The 20,197-nt window shown below is 53.3% G+C and overlaps 1 protein-coding gene across 4 annotated transcripts in view; it reads right to left on the bottom strand.

Moving 5' to 3' along the window:
- Window positions 1–10,023, bottom strand: part of PPARGC1A (PPARG coactivator 1 alpha) — a 641,509-nt gene extending 631,486 nt beyond the window's left edge. Inside the window, exon 1 of one of the 4 annotated variants that reach the window (XM_072737984.1) lies at window positions 9,266–10,023. Coding sequence is in view for 1 of the 4 variants with exons in the window: in XM_072737983.1 (XP_072594084.1) it covers window positions 9,266–9,352 (87 nt within the window). In the remaining 3 variants the exon portion in view is untranslated. The remainder of the gene's footprint in view (window positions 1–9,265) is intronic. The other 3 variants (XM_072737985.1, XM_072737983.1, XM_025997319.2) reach the window with 3 other exon arrangements.
- Window positions 10,024–20,197: the final 10,174 nt, after the last annotated feature.

Raw genomic sequence — 20,197 nt, 5'->3', positions numbered from 1 at the left:
CTAAGCCCTAACATTGACTCAGCCCTGTGTGCGTCGGTCGCATCGGTGCATCTTCACTAGCATTCTAGGGGATGGGTATCGTGATTCCTACTTCGATACAGGAGCAAATGGAGTCCCTTCTGCTCCGAACCGCACAAGCCCAATCCGACGGGTAAAAAGTCTCCGTCGTGTTCACCTCACAAGCCCTCCAACTTCTAGAGATTTTTTTTTCATCCCTTCCTGCAGCTCCCTCGACTTCACACGATGCATCTATTTTAGCATCTGTTCAGCCTGACTCCTGTCATTAGATACATTCTCGTGTGTTTATAATGCACCACTGATTTGTTTCAGACTGAATCGTGTGGATCTAAAAATAAAGTGATGTGGAACATATTTCTTTGCATATTAACTTTAAAGAAATAGATTAATCTTAGAAATAATCAAAAATGAATGATCCACTCAGCTTGTCGCAGTTACCAGAAAAAAGAAAAAAAAAGGAAAGTAAAATCAAAAACCCTCCGATTCCCACTTTTCCCTCCTTTCTCCTTTCTGAATTTATTAATTTAAGCATCTACACCAAAAGGCCTGAGAGGTCTAGTGAGCCCGTGGTGAGCCAGTCGTGCTCCTCCCTGGAGATGCTTAAACGAACGCAGGATTCATCGATTCTCCGAGTCAAATTCCCGTTTTCAAAAATGACATGGCACCCTCGCCCTCATCACCCGGAGGTGGAGCAAAGCACAACAAATAGGGTGGCACACATATATAAAATGGTGTAAAATTGTTTTCTGAGATCGCAGCACATCTGCCCTGTCTGTCTACACAGGTGAGGCGTGAGGAGGGATGCAGAACCAGGGCAGGTGCGGTGCCTTCCTGCAAGGAGCTTCCCCGGGAGCGTGGGTGGTGAGCTCCCCACGTCCACCAGGACACCACGCCGGAGTACGGCTAGAAGAAGGAGCACTGGCAGTGGAGGGAGAGATTAATTCCTGCTGAAGTAAAAATACGACTCGTCTATTTGATAAATCATTCCAAAGGTTTCTCGCTTCGACACACACACACACACACACACACACACACACCCATGTAAACTAGTTGCTTCTTTTCCCTCCTCGGAACCTGAAAACCCTGTCAATCACCAGCCCTTGGGTGTTCAGCTTGAGCCATCAACTAGGTTTAGCGACACCGTTTTATTCGATTCCCCATGTTCCGCTATTACAAAGAAGGGGGCCACATATGCAAATATATATACATCCTGGCTGCAGCACTAAATCAGGAGGAAAACTGCAGTTTGTGAAACGCAGTCATTCCACGCCACATTTCATTTTGGAAGAGGGAAAGGCTACAGTCAACTGTGAACAATTACCAAATTGTCAATGGAATTCAATAAATGTTGTTTAAAAAAAACTAATTATTTGTTACAATAACCAGCTACTACTGCCACTTTGTATTTGGAGGTTTGTAAACTACTTCCATTTGAAATGTAATTGATTCCATTTTTATCATTTGTTCAAGTTTATGTGGTTGTTCTCATCCTAAGAGATGATAACATCTATTTTCAGCAAATTATACATTATAATTCCTCATTCAAAAGCCGTAACAGAAAACAAAATGCTAATTCATGCTGTAAACGAAACTACAGAATCATAATCACTCATTGTTAACATTAGGGACCAAACTGCTACTGGAAATAATAAATTGGAGCAAAATGTGGTAGGGGTTGTTGGTGAGAGTTTTCTCTCTTTCTCTTTGTGTCTCTTCTTCCTGTTTTGTTTTGTTGTTACACAACTAACACACTTTCTAATACGCTTTCAGGCAAGAGATTACACGGATATTTGGTATTCCAGATCTAAGGCAAACGTTCACTTTTCCCCCCTTAGCTATCACCTGAAGTTCTATGTTTCAAATCTACAGGAAGAAGATGTGCTCACAAAGCAATCAGAAGTGCACGCAAAAGAGGGGACGCATATTAGAACCGCACACCTGCTTTTCTACATTTCATTAAGCTTCCAAGCCTACGTTTCCCTTTACATCAGCGATCACCACTACCCCCCCCCATCTTCCCCTTGCTCCCCCACCCAGGCCTCTCCTGTACGAGGATCCCCCCCCCCGCCCCCGCAACACTCCCCCAACTGCCCCCCAACCCCACACCCCTGCAAGCTTCCCCTCTGCATCCAGGACTATGCGAAATTTAAAAACAAACAGAAATCCAGGAACCATAACAAATCAGGTCAATTCTTATGAAGACAAAAATAAGGGAAGAGGGTATCTGTTACCATATTCCAGACACTCTGCTTTCCTTAAATAGCTATGTTCAAACGACAAGAGAGTAGCATCACCTAATGGCATGTCTCCTTCCTTTTTTTTTTTTTAAATAAAACATAATCCCAAAGAAAATATTTAAATATAATTATTATATCACAAATGTGAATTCTTGGAACGGACCAAAAAGTCACACTGCCTTCTAGAGTAAATCACTTTTCTGCTGCCCTTTTATTTAATGGCGTCTGCTGTCCACATTTACCTCTTCACTGGCAAAGTGTGATCATTGATTTCCTATGGTCTCTCTGGAAGGAAGTTCTGCTTCCTTGATGATGACTACAAAGGGTAGGTGACCCCATTCTCATTCCAATGCAAACCCTGCACTTTTACATTTCCGCTAGGGCCACAGCAATGTGAAAACAGCAAGAAACTGCCTCCTTCCTAGAGACCGTCTTGCTGTAACTACTGACATTTAATGTTTTCCCTCCCCCTTTCCACAACTGTATTTTGGAAGATCACGATATAAGGGATGAACCACTAAGAGGCATTAGTTCATGATGGACATAAATGCTAGATGCATGATTCAACACAAAAGACACCTGTTATAACACGGCCATGCTAAAAAGGTTAGGTTTGGGCCTAAATTGCAAAAGTAACAATAGACAGGGCAAACTCACCATGATACGGGTTTGCTTACAAAGTGAGAGTAAGTTTATGCTGAAAAGATACATATTTTATACACACACATATATGCATACATATGGGATAGGGTTTTGATGCATCTGAGTGATTACTGATAAAATTATTCTATTCATGAATTTTAAAATTACATTTCTTCTGTACAGTGTTATTTTACTGATCCCACATGTGTAAAGGGCCCTCCTCTAGGTCACAATTACTTGAGGTTGGGAGCTGGCAATCTAAAGTCTCAGTCTAGGGACACCTCGGTGGTTCTGCGATTGAGCATCTGACTTCAGCTCAGGGCGTGATCCCGGGGTCCTGGGATCGAGTCCACATCAGGCTTCCTGCAGGGAGCCTGCTTCTCCCTCTGCCTGTGTCTCTGCCTCTCTGTGTGTGTCTCTCAAGAATAAATAAATAAAATATTTTAAATAAATAAATAAATAAATAAATAAATAATTTCTCTCTAAAACTGGATCAACCATTTGTTCAAACCAAAAAGAATGGTAAACTCATTTAGTCCATCACCAAGAAAAAGATAAAAACATCAGATAGTTATGGTTGATCTTGTCAAAACAGAAGACTTCACCTCATTTACCAAAGAGGATTTGGGCTGGTTATGTAAATAACGGGGGGGGGGGGGGGGGAATGGGCAAACCTGGGCAAACGAAGGAGATCTTCACTATTTCATGGAGCTGGCAAATGAATGACACCATAACAAACTTGCTAGAAAGGTACATGTGGCCACGTGATGTCTACTGGAGAGGAAGTAGTGTGGAGAGTAGGAATTAGCTGGCACGCTGGGCTCTGAAACCAGGCCGCCTGGGGGACGTCCCAGTTTTGCCCCTACCTAGCACCAGCGATGTCTTAGGTAAAGCATCGAATTCCCTGTGCCTTATTTTCTCCATCTATAAAATGGGAATAATAATAAAAGTACCTAATTCATAAGCTGTCTAGGAGATAAAACGAGCCAAATACATGTAAAGTCTTAGGAACAGAGTTAATTAATAGCACCTCTCGTCACTGCTGCTCGGTTCCTAAGTTTGAGGCTGATAGAACTTTACAACGAAAAGCAAACAGTATTTCCAAGGTGGTGCCTTAAGAAAGCTAGCCTTACTGGGAGGCCCACGAGAAACTCAGGATAGTAAAAGTCTCTTTTGCTTTTGTAGGTGCCTAGGAGAAACCCAACGTTGGAAAAACTGGAGTCAGATGAGTTAGATTTATAAGCAGATTTCAAAAAAGTGTCTAAGGTAAATATACAGAAGTGCACTTAAAAAGGATTTTGCGGTTCATCCGGACATCTTCCAGAAAATAAAAATGTTTAAAATGTATAGAAACCCAGCTCTTATTTTTTGAACTTTAACCCAGTGCGTTTCTAACAACCCTGCAAATGCAGGTCATTCCCAAGTCTTGGCTCATCTCCGTGGATCCAAACATTGTTACTCCTTTAAGAATTATGAAATACCCAGAAAAGAGGGGCAAAAAAAAAAATACTGAGTTCTTTAGAGTGATTGGACTGGATGGAGCAGAAGTGTTCCTCAGTGGGCTGCTTTCTTGCTTTGGCTGTCCATATTTATGGACATTGTGCCAAGCCAAAAAAAAAAAAAAAAAAGCAGTCAGCACAAGCTTTCAACAACTTACCCACATCCATTAATGATCCTGCATTGAAACGTCTATCCTGCTTGAAAAGATAGAGCGGGTGCAAAGAATTACAGGTACTGGCTAACAAAAGTCCAGGGATGCATTCAAAGCAGTCATTCTAGAAGGATGGTGTGCATCCACAGAAGGATGCCATTTTATATTTCTAGTCTGGAAAAATCTGAGGGAGTGGCTGGGGCTAGGGGCACGGGTGGGAAAGAAAAGTAGAAGAGCCCAGTCGTGTCTGGCCCGAATAACTTTTTCATAAACTCGGGTTAAACTATCCGGTAACCACAGGACTGGTCAATCAGGTGGGTAAAGTCCGATGTCTGGCCTCATGGACATCCAAGCAGTCAGCTAATTGGCTCCATTTTTCACTTTCCGTTGACTGATTCAATATCATACAGACCTGGCCTGCTTCGATTTGGGCCTCCACGGTGACAAGTCAATAAGGTGACCCAGGTCCAAACGGCAAGCGGTAATGACCACTCCACAGTCAGCGTCATGATGGAGACAGAAACCTCAAACAACTACAGGAGAGCCTCGCAGGTTGAAAAGCACAACAGAAAAAAAAAAAAAAAAAAGATAATGCTGGGTTTTGGAAGCTTGCACTACTGCCATCCCTAGGCGTGAAACTGTAAATTAAAGAATGGTCTGCTGTCTGCTGCACTGAGCCAAGTCAGAGACATTTCACATACACACTTTAATTGGGGTTTTCATTCTAATTGAAGAAATAAATTCCACCTAAGCAGATGCTTCCCACACACACACACACACACACACACTCGCACTATGGTATGTTTTGCACATTGGCAAGTGGGTGCAAAATATCTGCAACATGGTCTATTCGGATATAAGATGGAATTTCCCAGTTTTTAAATGGTAACAGATGCAGTTTCGGCTCTGATACACATTGGGCTCTCTCCAGAAACATCACCCTGATTCCCCCTCCCCCAGCCTCAGTGATAAAATGTCACAGAGAAACTAAAAAAAAACAAAAACAAAACAAAAAAAAACCTCCCAGTCCACGATGATCCGTGGTTGGGTTTTTGGTTTTTGTTTTGGGGGTTTGGTAATGAATAAATGCCCGGAGTTGTTTCCAAATTTCTAGATTTCTATATAAAGAACCCCCAATCCTCATTATTTTTTTCACTCACTTGTTTATAACCAGAGGTGTCATAATCATGTTTCTTGTGAAAATGAAAGCAAATCAAAATGCCTTGTGATTCCAGGAAAAGAGCTTCTTAGGGAGACATGCCTGCCTGCTATTGATGTTGTAAAAAGGCTCCTTTTACATGGTATTAGATGTTGAGAGCACATCATATTGATCTAGAAATAAAAAGCTTGATTTTTTTTTTTTTTTAGTACAGTCAACCCTTACCTTCATAAGCACTTTATAACACTAGGGAAGATGGTTTTATTTTTAATTGAGGTAGAGTAAACAAATTATATTTGAAGAGCGTTGCTATTTTTAGGGAATGGAGGATTTGTAAGCTTTTTTGGCAGCAATTCAGGTAAAAATCATGAATAAGTCTCACTCTTTCAAATTTGGCCCAGGCCTTCCCATCGCAGCCCTGCCTGAGTCCAAGATGCGATTTAGTGTTGTCTTTGTTTCAGCCTTTTTCAAGGAAGGAACAGTCAGGAGCAGGTTTCTCAGTCCCCGGCCCAGGCTCAACCGCCGAAACCGTGACCTGCGGGGCACACTCGCCGAGAGCCCGGGTCCTCACGCACATGCACACTCCTCATCCCTGCAAGTGGGGAGCGGGCCGCGCTGGAGACCGCGCTGGGGACCGCACATCCCGGCACCACGCACCGCCTGGCTGCGTTCGTCACCAAGGCTTAGAGCTTCCGTGGCACTCGCGGGCCCCTTCGTCTAACGATGTGCACCTGCCATTTGCTTCTGTACTTTATGGCAAAGTTCACACCGCACCCCTGGAGGGACAGATCGATACTGCAGCGCGGCCCCCTCTCCCCAGCACACGATTCCACCGCACTCCGAGGAGCGCGCCCCCCAGCACCAGCCTGCGAGCTCATCAGCCTGCACCGAGCAGCGCCAGCTGCTTTATCAGAAAATTCTTTTTCCGATTTTCTTAGCAACACGAGGCTCCCTTTCTGGAAGGAAAGAGCTCGCGTTCGGGGAGGGGGGTGGGGGGGGGGAAATGCTTTTCCAAATCAAGTTAAACTAACTTTACCCGAGGAAACCGAGAGTTTTCCTCTTTTTTTTTTTTTTAAAGAAAAAAAAGGGGGGGGCTGCCTCTCCCCCCTCGCGCCCCCTCCCCGACTCCCCCAACCCCGCCCCCGTCACCTTCTCGGGCTTTCTGCCTCCTTCACTCCAACCCTGCCCCCTCCCCTCCCTGCCGCCCACCTCCTCCGGTTTCCAAGGAGTTGGCACGTGATTGCGAGTCTTGCAAATTCGGGCCGCGGCCCTTGGCTTTGCCGACGCTCTCCAGCGACTCGTCCCCCAGCTCGTTAGGGACGCGGCCCGCGCCGAGCTTCCCTGCACCCTTCCCCTGCCTCCGCGCGCGGAGAACGCGGAGCCCGAGACCCAGGTCGGAGGGACGCGCCCCGCGGAAACTTCTCCGAGCGCCTCGGGCGCGGGGGCGGGCGCGGGGGCGGGCGCGGGCGCGGGGAGCCCCGAGTCCCGCAGCCGCGCGGGGCCGGGCCGGGCCGGACCGGGCCGGGGCTGCGGGCCCGGCCTCCCGCGCTCGCCCGGTCCTCCCAGGCGGGCTGGGGCCGGTCTCTGACTCATCGGCAGCCACACGCGCGCGCACGCACACTCACACTCACACGCGCGCACGCCCGGCCCTGGGGAGCCGGACCGGCCGCCCGGAGGGGTCGCCGGGGACGCGTCCGGAGCCCCGGGCTGCGCGCCCCCAAGCAGCCCCCCGCCCCCCGCGCTGCGCCGGCCGCGCGCGTCCGGGGCGCCCCCCTCCGGGTCCCCCAACTCCGGCGACCACCCCGCCAGTTCTGCAAGTTTCTCGGCACCGCGGGGCCTGCGCGCCCCCGCCCCCGCCCCCTCGCCCCCCAGCCGCCCTCCGCGCCGTGCGCTCCCCGGGGGCCCCGCGGCGGTCCGGCCCCAGCTCGCCGCCGCCTCCCGCCGCCTCCCGCCGCCTCCCGGCTGCTGCTGCTGCTGCCGCCGCGGCGGAGGAGCTGCTCCGGGGCTCCCGGGCTCGGTGGCCGCGGCGCCTCCGCGGAGCCCTCGCCGTGAGCCGGGGCTTCGGCCGGCAACTCCTAGTTTGGGGAGCTCCGTCCGCTGGACACTGGGGGTGGGGCGGGGGCGGCGGGGCGCAGGCCTCGGGGGCTCGGCTTCGGAGCGGCGGGTGGGTTCGCAGCCCGGAGCTGGCGGGGAGGGCGCGCGCTGCGCCCCGGGCCCGGGAGGGAGCGCGGAGGGCGGGCGGGCGGGCGGGCGGCCGAGGCCGGCGGGCAGGGCGGCCGGGCAGGGCGGGCAGGGCGGGCAGGGCGGCCGGGCCGAGCGGAGCCCCGCTCCTCGACACCCCCACCCCCGCCGCCCGGCTCCCCCCGCCGCGCGCGCTCCGCCGGCCCGGGAATCCCCGCGCCCCGCGCCCCGCGCCCCGCGCCCGCCGCCTCGCCGCCGCCTCTCCTCTCCTCCGGGCCCCAACTTTCCCCAGCCTGGACACGCGCGTGCACACACACACACACACACACACACACACACACACCCCTCCCTGCCTCGACTCCGGCTCCACTTCCCCGTGTAGTTTGGAGATGACAGATGCCTGTAGACTTTCACCAAACAAGCGGTGGGGGCAGCAGACTACAACAGTTATTTAATTAAAAGGCATTTTTCCCCTCTCTCCCTCTCTCCTTCTTTCTCGCTCTGGCTCCCAGAATAGCTCCCGCACCCCCTGAACCCCGAGCACCCTCCCGTCTCCCCAGGTTACCCGGGGCCGCCTAACCCCCGTCCCCTTCCCCTCCGGCGTCCACCTCCAGCTCCCCCGGGCCCTCCGCCCCAGGCACACCGACTTGCACACCTACAGGCCGGCGGCGGGGAGCGTCGAGGGCACGATGCAGCCGGACTGCATTGCACAGTCATCAAAGTTAAGTGTGTGTGTTCGTGGGGTGCTTGTGCGCGCCGGGGGAAGCGCCGGGTCACGGGCGCCCGAGCATCCACTCTGCCCCCCACCCCCACCCCGCCTCCGCGGGGTCAGGGGACGCCTCCACTTGAGATTGCAGCCATTTTAGGGAAAAGAGGTGGCTCCGGGCCCGGGGCGGGGAGGGGCGCGGGGGGCAGCGGCAGGGGACCGGCACGTCGCGGGGGACTCACAGCTCCGCAGCCCCTCGGCGCAACTGGAGGGCGGGCAGGCGCCGGGCGCACAGGGGCGCGGCGCCCGCGGCGACTTGGGGAAGGTTGCGCTCGAGTTCCCTGGTTTTGCCAGGAGTTGTTCGGGGTAACGTGCCGGCTCCTGCCTCTTCCTCGGGTTCCCGCTGGGTTGGGAGGTGGTGGTGACGGTGGGCGGGGGAGGCGGATGGGGCACGGGAGGGGGGGCGCGACCGGCCCTGGAGACCGGAGAGCTGGCGCTGGGGAAGGGGGCACCCCCTGTCGCCGGCTGGCACTGCCCCAGACAGTGCGACCCACTTGGCCCCCCGGCCTCCCCACCCCCCTCCCGAGCCTCTGCCTCCCCGCCGAGCGCCAAGTGAGCGCGCGGCAGGGGGCACAGGGCGCGACGCCGCCGGGCCCCGAGCCGCCCCTTACCTGGCTGGAGGGGGTTTCCCAGGAGGAGCCGTAGTTGTAAAAGAAGGAAGAGAAGAAGGTGTCTTCCGACAGCCCGCAGCCCGCCATGCTCTGGATGCAAATAAAATGAGGAAAGGGGGGAAAAGAAAGAAAAAAAAAAAAAAAAAGGCACACACACAAAAGCAACCCAAAATTTTCAAAATCAAATAAAAACCAATAAGCGAGGAGGAAACGCTCTCCGAAATAAAGAAAAGGAGGTGGGGGGGGGGGAAGGGAACGGCGAAGGGAACGCAAACTCTCGGCGGTGCTCGCTCTCGGGGAGACGAGGGATGCTCGGGATGCTCGGGATGCTCGGGATGCTCGGGATGCTCGGGATGCTCGGGCCGCCGCCGCCGCCGCCTTCTCGAGACGGTGCCTACAGAGGTTCGTCCTGACTTGGGCAGCCGCCGCCGCCGCCGCCGCCTGTGCCGGCTGCGTGTGTGCGCGCGTGTGTGTGCGTGTGCGTGTGCGGGTGTGCGCGCAGGCGGGAGACCGCAGGGGAGGCGAGAGGGCGAGGGAAGGAGCGAGCCGGGATGGAGGGCGCAGAGGCAGAGGCAGAGGCAGAGGGGCGGGCGTGTGCGCGCGGGGGTGCGTGCGTGTGTGTGCGCGCGTGTGGCTGGGTGTGCGTCTGTTTGGGGAGCTCACCGGGGAGCCGGGGCCGTCACGTGGGCGCGCTGACTCCGCCGGCTGCCGGGGACAGCCTGTACTACAGCCCCGGCCGCCCGCCCGCCGCGAGCAGCGCCCCCTCCGCGCCCCGCGGCCGGCCGTGCGCGCCCCGGGGCGCCAGGGGGCGCGGGCGCGGCGGGCGGGCAGGTGGGCCGCGGCCGGGGCGCGGGCGGGGGCGGGGGCGCCGGGGGCCTCGCTGCGCCCCGCACCCTCCTGGCCAGCCTCCCTCCCGCCCTCCCTGAAGATTTTCTTTTTTTTTTTTTTTTTTTATAATTCCTAAAATTGCTTCCCCCGTGCAGAGAGAGACCCCTCTTGCAGCCACGGGGGCATCCTTTGCACGCAGTTGCTGGGGCCCGATGCTCTTTCCTCCCGGGTGCCCCGCGCCCCCCGCGCGCGCACACGCAGGCACACACACACACACACACACACACACGCACGCACGCCCGTGGCCGCCTCCTCCCATCCCAAATGCAAACCCACTTCCTTTTGCCGGTTGCTGTAGTTAAGCTAAGTCGATGCTACATCAAACTAGGCTAGGCTGAGAAAACTGGAAAGTGGATTATAGGGGACAATACTGCCCCAGCAGGAAGAAAGGCTCCAGCTTGGCATTCTGTTGATTTAACAGTTTTAAACCGAAAGGGAAATTTTGGAGCTTCTGCACCCAAAACTCAGGCCCCTTGAGTCGCAGTTCTTTAAGCGGAGCTGTTGTCTTAAGTCTCCAGTGTGGTCCAAAAATATAAACGGATATAATCTCTCCCCACCTCAAAATGGCATTTTTTTTTTTAAGGACCAAACCTTTTTCTCAATTTTAATAATTGAGTAGCCAGAAGTTTTGGGGGTTTTTTTTTGTTTTTTGTTTTTTGTTTTTTGTTTTTTTTTAATGCAAAAAGCCATGCCTTACCGGCTCCCGGGAACTCTTTATAGAGATCTTTCTAGTGAGTAAAATTCAAATAAAAATGGCCAAATGAGTGTAAGATGCTCTCACAAGTATTTGAATCCTCACAGGACACACTTGAAACAACCTGTTCTAAGGCAATTTAAATTGTTTTCTTTCTGAATTCTTTTTCCAAATGCTGCCCATTTATATTCGAGCCAATTGTGTTTTTCCAAGACTTCACACTTCCTCCTGCAAATTCCCCACTTGAGGTCGAAATCCTCTGTGAAATAAACATTTCCACAGCAACCCAGTGATGTCACAAACATCGGCTCATGATTTCAGAGGGGAAATAAAGCAGGAGAGAGGATCTCTCTAGAAAGACAGTTTCTGTTTTCCTGCAAACAGCATCACTCCCAAGCAGAGATTCAGAAAACACTAAATTTCTGGCTAAATACTTGGTTTTGTTTTTGTTTTCTGGGATTGGCTTATTTTTCAAAGCTATGTCAACCAATCTATTTAAAAAAAAATAGGTCATCATCCTCTTTTCTGGGTTCACGAGCAATGATGTTGAAAATCAGTAGCCCCTGACCACACTTGGCCGCTACAGATTTTAATGAAGGGGAAAGGATTTTTTTTTCTAAAAAAAAAAGATGTCAGAGAGAACATTGGGAGATAAAATTTAATGTACTAACTTCAGACCCAAATAATGCTGACTGACCTCACTTCAAAAATACAATAGTTTTTAAGAAGTATTAGACCCACAGAAATTCTATTCCATTATCAAAAGTAGTGCTGATGGCACCACTATTGCATGGAGGGGCTTCACCTCCATCATTCCTTCCGTTGTTTCTTTTGTCTCCAGGCTTGGGGAGAGAGGGAAGCATTCTTAATGCTGCCCCCCCCCCTTTTTAATCCTCCTGCAGTCTCACTCCTATAAATATTAAACGCAAAAAGACTGCAAAATATAAGATGAGGACTAATGCCTGGGGTTTCTGAGCTTTCCCGTCTAAATAAAGTTCTGTAGACAGTATTTCTACTATGGAAATGTAGAATCAATCGCTTCAGTAGAAATCCAATCTGTAAAGCGCTTTCATTGACAGTTGACCTTTGAACAACGCAGGGGTTGGGGCAGCCCCAGCACAGTCGAAAATCTGGGTCTCACTAACTGACTCCCCCAAAAGTTAATTACTAACAGCTTGCTATTGACTGGAAGCCTTTCCAACAGCATAAATAGCTGATTAAAACCTATTTCGCGTATGTATCATATACTGTGTTCCTACAAGGAAGTAAGCTAGAGAAAAGAAAATGTTATTAAGAAGAGCATAAGGAAGAGGAAATATGTTCACAGTACTGTGCTGTATTTATTTTTTTAAATCCACATATAAGGGGACCCGGGTGGTTTGACCCCGTGTTGTGCAAGGGTCAACTGGATCTTTTAGTTCAGATTTACTTTCTGTGCCTGCGGCCACTAAGCTGCTTCCCTGCTTTCAGCTCAGGTCCCACCTCCACCCCAGTAGAGGAGGTTCATCCTGCGTCTGTGACCCCCTTTCCCATTTGCTGCGTGGATGGATGCATGCCTCGCGACAACCCTGGAAGAATCCGGACACTCTGTCCCCATTTCACAGGTGTGGAAATCGCCTTGGAGATGCTAAGGAACCTGCCCAAAGTCCCCCCGCTACAAAGTAGTAGGAATTGAACCCAAACTTTGAGACCCCCACCCACCTGTCCCATCCAGCTCTACCCAAGCCCATCAGAGTACTGCTCTTATGCGGCTGTTCCACATCCCCCCCCCCAAGAGGAGAGAGAGAGGTTCCCCCCCAACGGTCCCCCTTGTGATACATGTACATTCGTAAGGTGTTCATTTAACCCCGATTGCACGTTCACTAGCTCATCCACCCTTCACGAGGACCCCGTCAGGAAGCTATTACCGTGTTTGCTTAATGGATAAGGAAACTGAGGCTCAGACGCCCAACCCCCTCCAACCCACAGCTAGTAAAAGGCAGAGCTGGGTCTTGAACCAGACTTCTGGCTCGGGGCTTCTCTTTTCCTGAAAATTTGTGTCTCCCATCTCCAAACACACAGGGAAACAAATGGATGGATCCACTGAGCAGGCCCGGGACCCCCGGCGACAGGTGGAGGCGGGCGGGGTGCGGGGAGGGGGGAGGTAGAAACAGGTGGAAAGAATCTCCTCTGGGCAACAAACAGGAAAACATTTGTATAAATGAAGTCTGGCCTCCAGCCACAAACGTTTGGCTCCCTTCAAATCTCTAGCTCTTTCCCTTTAAACAGGGAAGGCCCAAGGAGGGCCACCTGGATAGACTTCTGGAGGACCCCCCAACCCCCTTTGCCCAGCTCAGCGCTCTCCCAGGGCCGCCCTGTCACCCCGAAAGGCCTCTTCCTCAGTAGGTTTTTGCTCACCTGGCATTAGCACAGTGACGTGGAGGCTTGTTTGCTGAGTTCCCAACAACATAAAACAAGCCACCCCCCTCCTGCCCCCGCTGGGGCCCAGAACAGATGCAGACAACCCCACGGGAGGCAGAGACAGCCAGAGGCTCATTGAGGAAAGATCACCCCAGCCACCTCGCCAACTTCTTGCCGTGCAGCATTCGGAGGTCTGAAGATGGAAACCCGAAACAAAGCTCTTGATTTCTAAGTCCACAGGGGTTGGTTCTCTCCAGACAAACCAAACTCTTCCGCGTGCAATCCTGTCGTATTGCCACGTCACAATTTGTCACACCAAAAATGTGTGAAGTGTTGAACTGGGATCATGCCACTAAGGAGGGGGGCCTTTATTCATACACCCTTCCCCCCACCCCAGAAATAAGTTTTGCATTAATCATCCAGACGATGCTCTGGGGTGTCTCCTTGGTTATAAACGAGGCGCATTAACGGTCTCGTCCCACTAGAGTTTCATTTAGCAAATGGTGGTGGCTCCGCTCTGCAGATGCGAGAGGCCAAATTGTCGTGGATCGTGTGGATTACAAAAAAAAAAAAAAAAAAAGTGATCGTTTTGGCTAAAACTGCAGCGGGGAAGCAGATGCGGTACACAGAGGAAGTAGGTTTCATTCAGTCTCCTTCCTTTACGAAAATAAACTCTGCTAATCCGTCTTATTTCTAAAAGCCCCCTGCATCCAAAGGCCTGCGTTCCTCCCGAGGCAAAGTGAAAACCAGGGTCCTTCCTGCCTTCAAGAAGGTGCCAGTCCCCACAAACTGTGGTCTGACCTACCCTCTTTCCTACTCTCCAGTTTGTCTCCGGAATTTTCAAAAATCTTCCATCCTCTCGTGGAAATGAGAGTTGCCCTGGGGAAAGAGGGAAATTAGGAAGTAGTGAGAGGGGGCAGAGGGCAGAGGAATGGCCAGACAGCGGAAAAGTGCAGAAAGGCAAGGGCGGAAGGAAGGGGCACAGCCTGGGGGCGACAAGAAACTACAGCAGAGGGACCCCTGGGTGGCTCAGTGGCTGGGGTCTGCCTTGGGCTTAGGGCATGACCCCGGGGTCACAGGATTAAGTCGTGAATCAGGTTCCCCACAGAGAGCCTGCTTCCCCCTCTGCCTGTGTCTCTGCTTCTCTGTGTCTCATAAATAAATAAATAAATCTTTTTAAAAAAAGAAAAGAAAAGGGAGGCCTGGGGGGCTCAGTGTTTGAGCGCCTGCCTTCGGCCCAGGGCATGGTCCTGGAGTCCCGGGATAGAGTCCCGCATCGGGCTCCCGGCACGGGGCCTGCTTCTCCCTCTGCCATGTCTCTGCCTCTCTGTGCAGAGACAAAGAATTAAAAAAAAATCGAGAAAAGAAAAGAAAGAAAAGAAAAGAAAAGCTACAGCAGAAAGGAACCAGGAGGTCCTGGTAACAAGCAGGTCCTGCGTGCCGGTGGCACGTCCACCCTGGGGTCGGTGCGGGACACCCTTTCGGGGTGCGGGCTTCCCTGCGACAGGACCGCAGGGCCACGTGTGGGGCAGGGAGCAGCGGCAGGGAAGTTAGAGAAGTGAGAGCAGCGAGCGGCGGGGGCGTGATGGGTGCCGCTGCGGGCACCCCGGGCTCAGTACTGCTTGGGAACCCCTGCGAGTGGCAGGGACCGCGCACGACTGTCACCCGGTCAAGGGCCGGGGTGGAGGGGGACGCTGGGTGTTGATCCTCCGGCTCCTCCTCGGCCGAAGGCTGCTCCCGGGCTGTGCTCCCTCTGGACGAGCTGTGGCGGGCACGGACAGGGGTGCCGGGCAGGGGACCCGCAGGCAGAGGGATGCCGAGGCCTGGCTGAGGAGCTGGGCCCATGGACCTGGAAATGGTTAAGGGCTGTGGGGACAAGGGTGAGGCACCAAAAGCATCTGCTACCCACACATTAACTCATTTCATTTCACAAAAAAAAAAAAAAAAAAAAACCTTGTGAAGTGGGAACTATTACATTTCCACTTTCCCCCCAGAGAACACAGCCTAGGAGAGTAAGAAGTGGCATCTGTTGTTTGTCCCCAGTTCCCATCAGCTCCCTCTTGCTGGAACGGCCCCCCCTGCTTTTCCTTGGAGAAATATTCCTTCCCCGCCACCCCCCCTCCAGGCTCTGACCTAACTGCCTCCTTCCACGTACCTGCCTGTGACCTGTGACCGGGGCTGTCCCGCTGAGAGCTCTCCCCCAGGTGGCCCCAGGAGCTGTAGGGCAGGAGGCTGCTCTTCCTGCTGTGAGAGCAAAGCCAGGAACATGTAAGCCTACAGCTCTTCCAGGCCGTGTTCCTCCCACGAGAAGGAACCCAACCGCCTGAGCCTGCAGCCAGCCCAGAGGAAAGCCAGCCTGAAGATCCAGCCCCGACAGGAGGCACCGCAGGTTCCCGACGTACATCTTTGGAGCAACTGGATCCAGCCCAACCTGAAGCTGGACACCTCCCTGGCCTTTCCAAGTTCATGAGCCAGTAAGCGCCTCTGGAAGCATACGCCAGGTGGAGCTGCCTTCATGGAAGCTAAGCACCTTGGCCAAGATCACACATCTAACGAGTGTGGAGCAATACTCAAACCCAAGGAACCCTAATTGCATTCGGCACCACGGCACATGTTCTGAGCCATCATGCTCAACGGAGCATCTGCCACAGGGCAGAGCGCAGAGCCACATCCTCCTTCTCGTTCCTTGACGCTCGCTGGGGGCCTCTTTCCTTCCGGAAGCAGCTGCCGACGATAAGGAAGGGATCGAGGTGCATCTCGGTTTTATTTGAATGGTTTGTCCCATCAAATCGTTAAAAGTGCAGCCACGTCATAATGACGGTCACTTGCAGAAAGTCTGGAGTAGAAGCGAAAGAAAGTTTTAAAAGAAAAAGAAATAGGGGCACCTGGGTGGCTCCACGGCTGAGCATCTGCCTTCAGCTCAGGGCATCGAGCCCCGCATCGGGCTCTCTGCATGGAGCCTGCTTCTCCCTCTGCCTGGGTCTCTGCCTCTCTCTCTCTGTCTCTCATGAAGAAATAAATACAATCTTTAAAAAAATAAAGAAAGAAAAAGAAATAGAGAATCAGGCCTTCCCTCAGATTTTTGGTGGCTGGTGAGGGTTGTTTCATTTGGGTTTTTGCTTTTTTGTTTTGATGAGCCCATCCGGAGATATTTAGGGGCAACTGTGTTAGCCAAGCCTTGTGGTTGCAGGGGACAAAACCCCCACTTCCCTGGCTAAAGCAGGAGAGAGAGAGAGAGAGAGAGAGAGAGAGAGAGAGAGACTTGCTGGCTTACGGAACCGAAGAGACCGAGGGTAGGGCCGTCTCCAGGCAATGCTAGATCAATGCAAGGCTCAAACAGCACCAACATTTCCTCGGCTTCGCTTGCCAAGCCTTCTCTCGCTTGACCTTTGTCGGGTCCCACGCAGAGACTCCAGCAGCACCTGGCTCGCCTCTCCCCTTACCTGCCCACGGATGCCCCTCTCTCCCAACGGCCCTCGCAGAAACCCGGAGGCGGCACATCCCTGGCTCTGCCTGGGTCCTGGGCCATCCTTGCACTGGCCAGTGGGATGCCCCGGTCCGACCGGCCAGACTTGAGTCACATGTCGGTGGAGTCAACACTCCCAAAGCAGGTAGACTGTGAGGCGAGAGAAGATGCGGGCCCCCAGAGGAAAATTGGGGCACAATCTGGTAATCGCCTATTTCTGGAAGAGTAACGATTGGCTGTCGAGCAGCCGAAAGTGGCTGTGATCCACACTGATCGACATTACAGGGGACCCCTGACCTCTCCGTTGTCCGTGAAGACCTCGAACCGTGTTCAGGGGAACGTGACGCCCCACAGAGAACAACAGAGAAAATACACGATAGCGAATGAACTTGACGGCAGGCTCTCTCTCCTTCGCAGGCAGCACCATTCACTTCAATACTTGCAGCAGATAAGTCTGAGGTAACTTATATAATTACTGGGATGGGCCAGAGAATTGGGTTTAGATGCTACAAATAGGAACAAAGCAGCCAGAAAAAGAAGCTTGCGTGACAGGAGGGAGTGGACACCCCTCGCTCTACCACCCGCTGCCCTGGAAAACCAAGACGGCTCGGCCACCTCGTTGGCCAGACGTGCGCTCGCCCGCTCAGCAGCCCCGTGCTGGCCTCCGCAGGCCCGTGCGGAGCGGCGTGCTCGCTCGGGGGCCTCAGGCGCAGGCATGACCTTACCCGCCGAGGAGTCCGGGAAGGGTCCTCAGCTTCCTGGCCTCCAAGCCCCGAGGGGTCAGGTAGGAGGTGCTGCGGCGGGCGGTGGGTGCGTTCGTTTACGGTACGGGCCGCAGAGCAGATGAGAGGGGTCCAGGGGGAAGGAGCCCAGAAGGATGGGACTCGGGGTCCAATCACCTGTCACACCCTGGGTCAGGGTGCCCAAGTTTGTCTGACTTGGGCTCTGACTGCAAAGTCAGAGGCTCTAGATGACAGAGGGCAGGACGTCCACAGGCGCTGGACGCTCAGACCCCCGGCGACCCCCGGGGACCCCCGGACCGTAGGGCCATTTGAGGGCTTGGTGGCACATGGTGTTTGTCTGGGGGAGCCAATCAGGAGGAAGCCCGCACCACGCTGTGTGAAGAATGACCTTGACACCTCCGTCCCCTTCCACACCCACAGGCCGTGTTTCTTTGACTTAAAGACTTCCACTTGTCTCCACTTCCACTCTGTCACTCTAGGCCTGTCCACTGTCCTCTCTCGCCAGGACCTTAGAGGAGACTCCTGACAGGTGCGTCTGCATCCATTCTTGCCCTGCCCCCACCCCTGCCCCAACCAGCCATCCTTCCCCCGCTGCAAACGGGATCGTCTTTCCATTTGCTTCCCCTCGGTGATCGTGGCTTCCCCTCGGTGGCTTCCCTTGCTCGTTGGGTCAAAGCCCAAATCCGTAAAACCACCCTTCCAACTCCCTCCAGCCTAGCCACCCACAGCTGACCCAAGTCTGGGACAGTTTTCTAGGATCCCACGTGGCCTACAAAGCCACAAGGCCCATCGGCGTCACCATCCAGTCCTACCATGTACCTCTCCAATGTCATCCTAAGGCACGTTCTCCTGGGACGCCTGGGTAGTCCCTGGATCGAGGCCCACATCCTGTTCCCCGCAGGGAGCCCGCTTCTCCCTCCGCCTGCGTCTCTGCCTCTGTGTGTCTCTCAGGAATAAATAATTTTTAAAAATCTTTTTTTAAAAAATCAAATAAAATAAGTCTTTTTCTCCTCTGCCCCTTCTCTCGGTCTCTCAGCACACACGCCCAAGTCCCACAGACATCAGACTCCTCCACCGGAGTGTCGCTTTGCCCTCCCCGCCCCCGCCCCGTTGTTCCAAGTGCCTCGAATGCCTTTTCTATCCTTTCTGCCTGGAAAAGACCTTCTCAAAGTCTAGCTTGGAAGTCACCTTTTTGGGAGACAGGCCTTTGTCACAGCCCCAAGAGGAAACGCCCCGTGTGTCTCTTCTCCCCGTTTCCACCGCTCCTCCGGTCCATTTCCCACCAGCCAGTCTCATTTGCTTTGATTTTCCCCACCTAGCACAGCACCTGCTCGATAAAAGTTGACTGAACAAGGCAAAATAAACTTAAAAAAAAAAAAAAGCAATCCCCTACACAGAAAGCAGTAATAAAGAAAATGTGCTCTACTAGCACCTTGAGACCTCAATTAATGTGCTTTTCTCCTCGCGAATCCTTGCTTCCAAGCAAACAGAACCTGACAGCCTGAATTAAATCATTTATCTTTCTAGTTCTCTGCCTTGGCTCTCATGCTGGTGGAAGAGCCCTGATATTTCATAAGAAAATGCCAAAAACAAAGGCTACAGCCCAGCACCTTGGCTTTATCAGCTTGCCAAGCCGGTCCGCAGGCCGACAGGAGAGGGGTTCCTCTCCCCGTCCCTCGCGCACCTAGGCTCAGCTCAACACCCCATTTCTGTCTTCGGTCAGGTTGGTTTGGGCCCAGGAACCCCAAAGGGGCCGCCTCTGCGAGCACCCCAGCCCCGCTGCGGGGCCCGTGCGGGGATCGCACACCTGCTACAGCCTTCTAGACGGGAGCACGAGTCTCCGCTGAACGTGATGTTCTGGTGCCTTCTGATCGGCTGTGGTGCCTTGTGATGCAGGGTGACCCACGGGTCCTTAACCTCGGGCCCGTGAGGAAACAAGACTATCTCCACTCCGCGCCCCCTCCCATATAATTAAATCCCTGGATGAAGTTTTCTCCGGTTCCGCGTTAGGAGCCAAACAGCGCTTGTTTGCATTCCATCATCATATATAAACACCCTCAGGCCAGGACGGTTTAGCTTGGCCGTGCTGTCGCCAGACCCTTAAATCGGGGCCGCTGGAATGGCATTTACGGCCTCAGAAGGGCCTCCGGTTGTGAAGCCTGCAGTGTTTATTTTTCTTTAAATAACAAAAACACCCTGGTTACCGGCCACCGCCTGGAAAGGGGGAACCCGGCCCCAGCCACTCTGTAGGTGGCTGCTCTAGGGCTCCAGTGTCTTTTCTCTCTGCCCCTTTGTCTCGGAGCAGCTGAGTAGTCACCAAGACAGGGGCCTGGGGTGGCTTCTATGGGTTCTTTCTGCTGAGCTCCCGCCAGGGTTGCCCTCGGGGGACCACGCACAGCGACCACCCGGGGGCCTGGTCACCCGGCAGCTCCTGGCCCGCTCCTGGGTGAGGATGAGGCTCCCGGCCCGGGCCCCACAGTCCGTGATGAGGCTCCAGGTTACACAGGCCCGGCTGGGGGGCTGCCTCCCGGGACGCTGGGCCCTCCGGGGGCAGATGACTTGGTCCCTCTGGGCCCTGGATTCCTTACCTGTGTTACCTGCGATGACAACACCTATCTGGCAGGTTGGCCAGAGGATTAAATTGTGTAATTGGTGACAGGGGCTGAGTGTAAAAGCATTCAGTAAGCGTCAACTTACTGCGACCGGCCCGGAGGCCTCCTGTGCAGAAGCAGGAGGGTGAC

This window comes from Vulpes vulpes, chromosome 14, assembly GCF_048418805.1.
Source record: "Vulpes vulpes isolate BD-2025 chromosome 14, VulVul3, whole genome shotgun sequence".
NCBI classification, from domain to species: domain Eukaryota; kingdom Metazoa; phylum Chordata; class Mammalia; order Carnivora; family Canidae; genus Vulpes; species Vulpes vulpes.
Note: the sequence above shows the minus strand (reverse complement) of the source record. Positions and strands in the feature narration are given on the sequence as shown.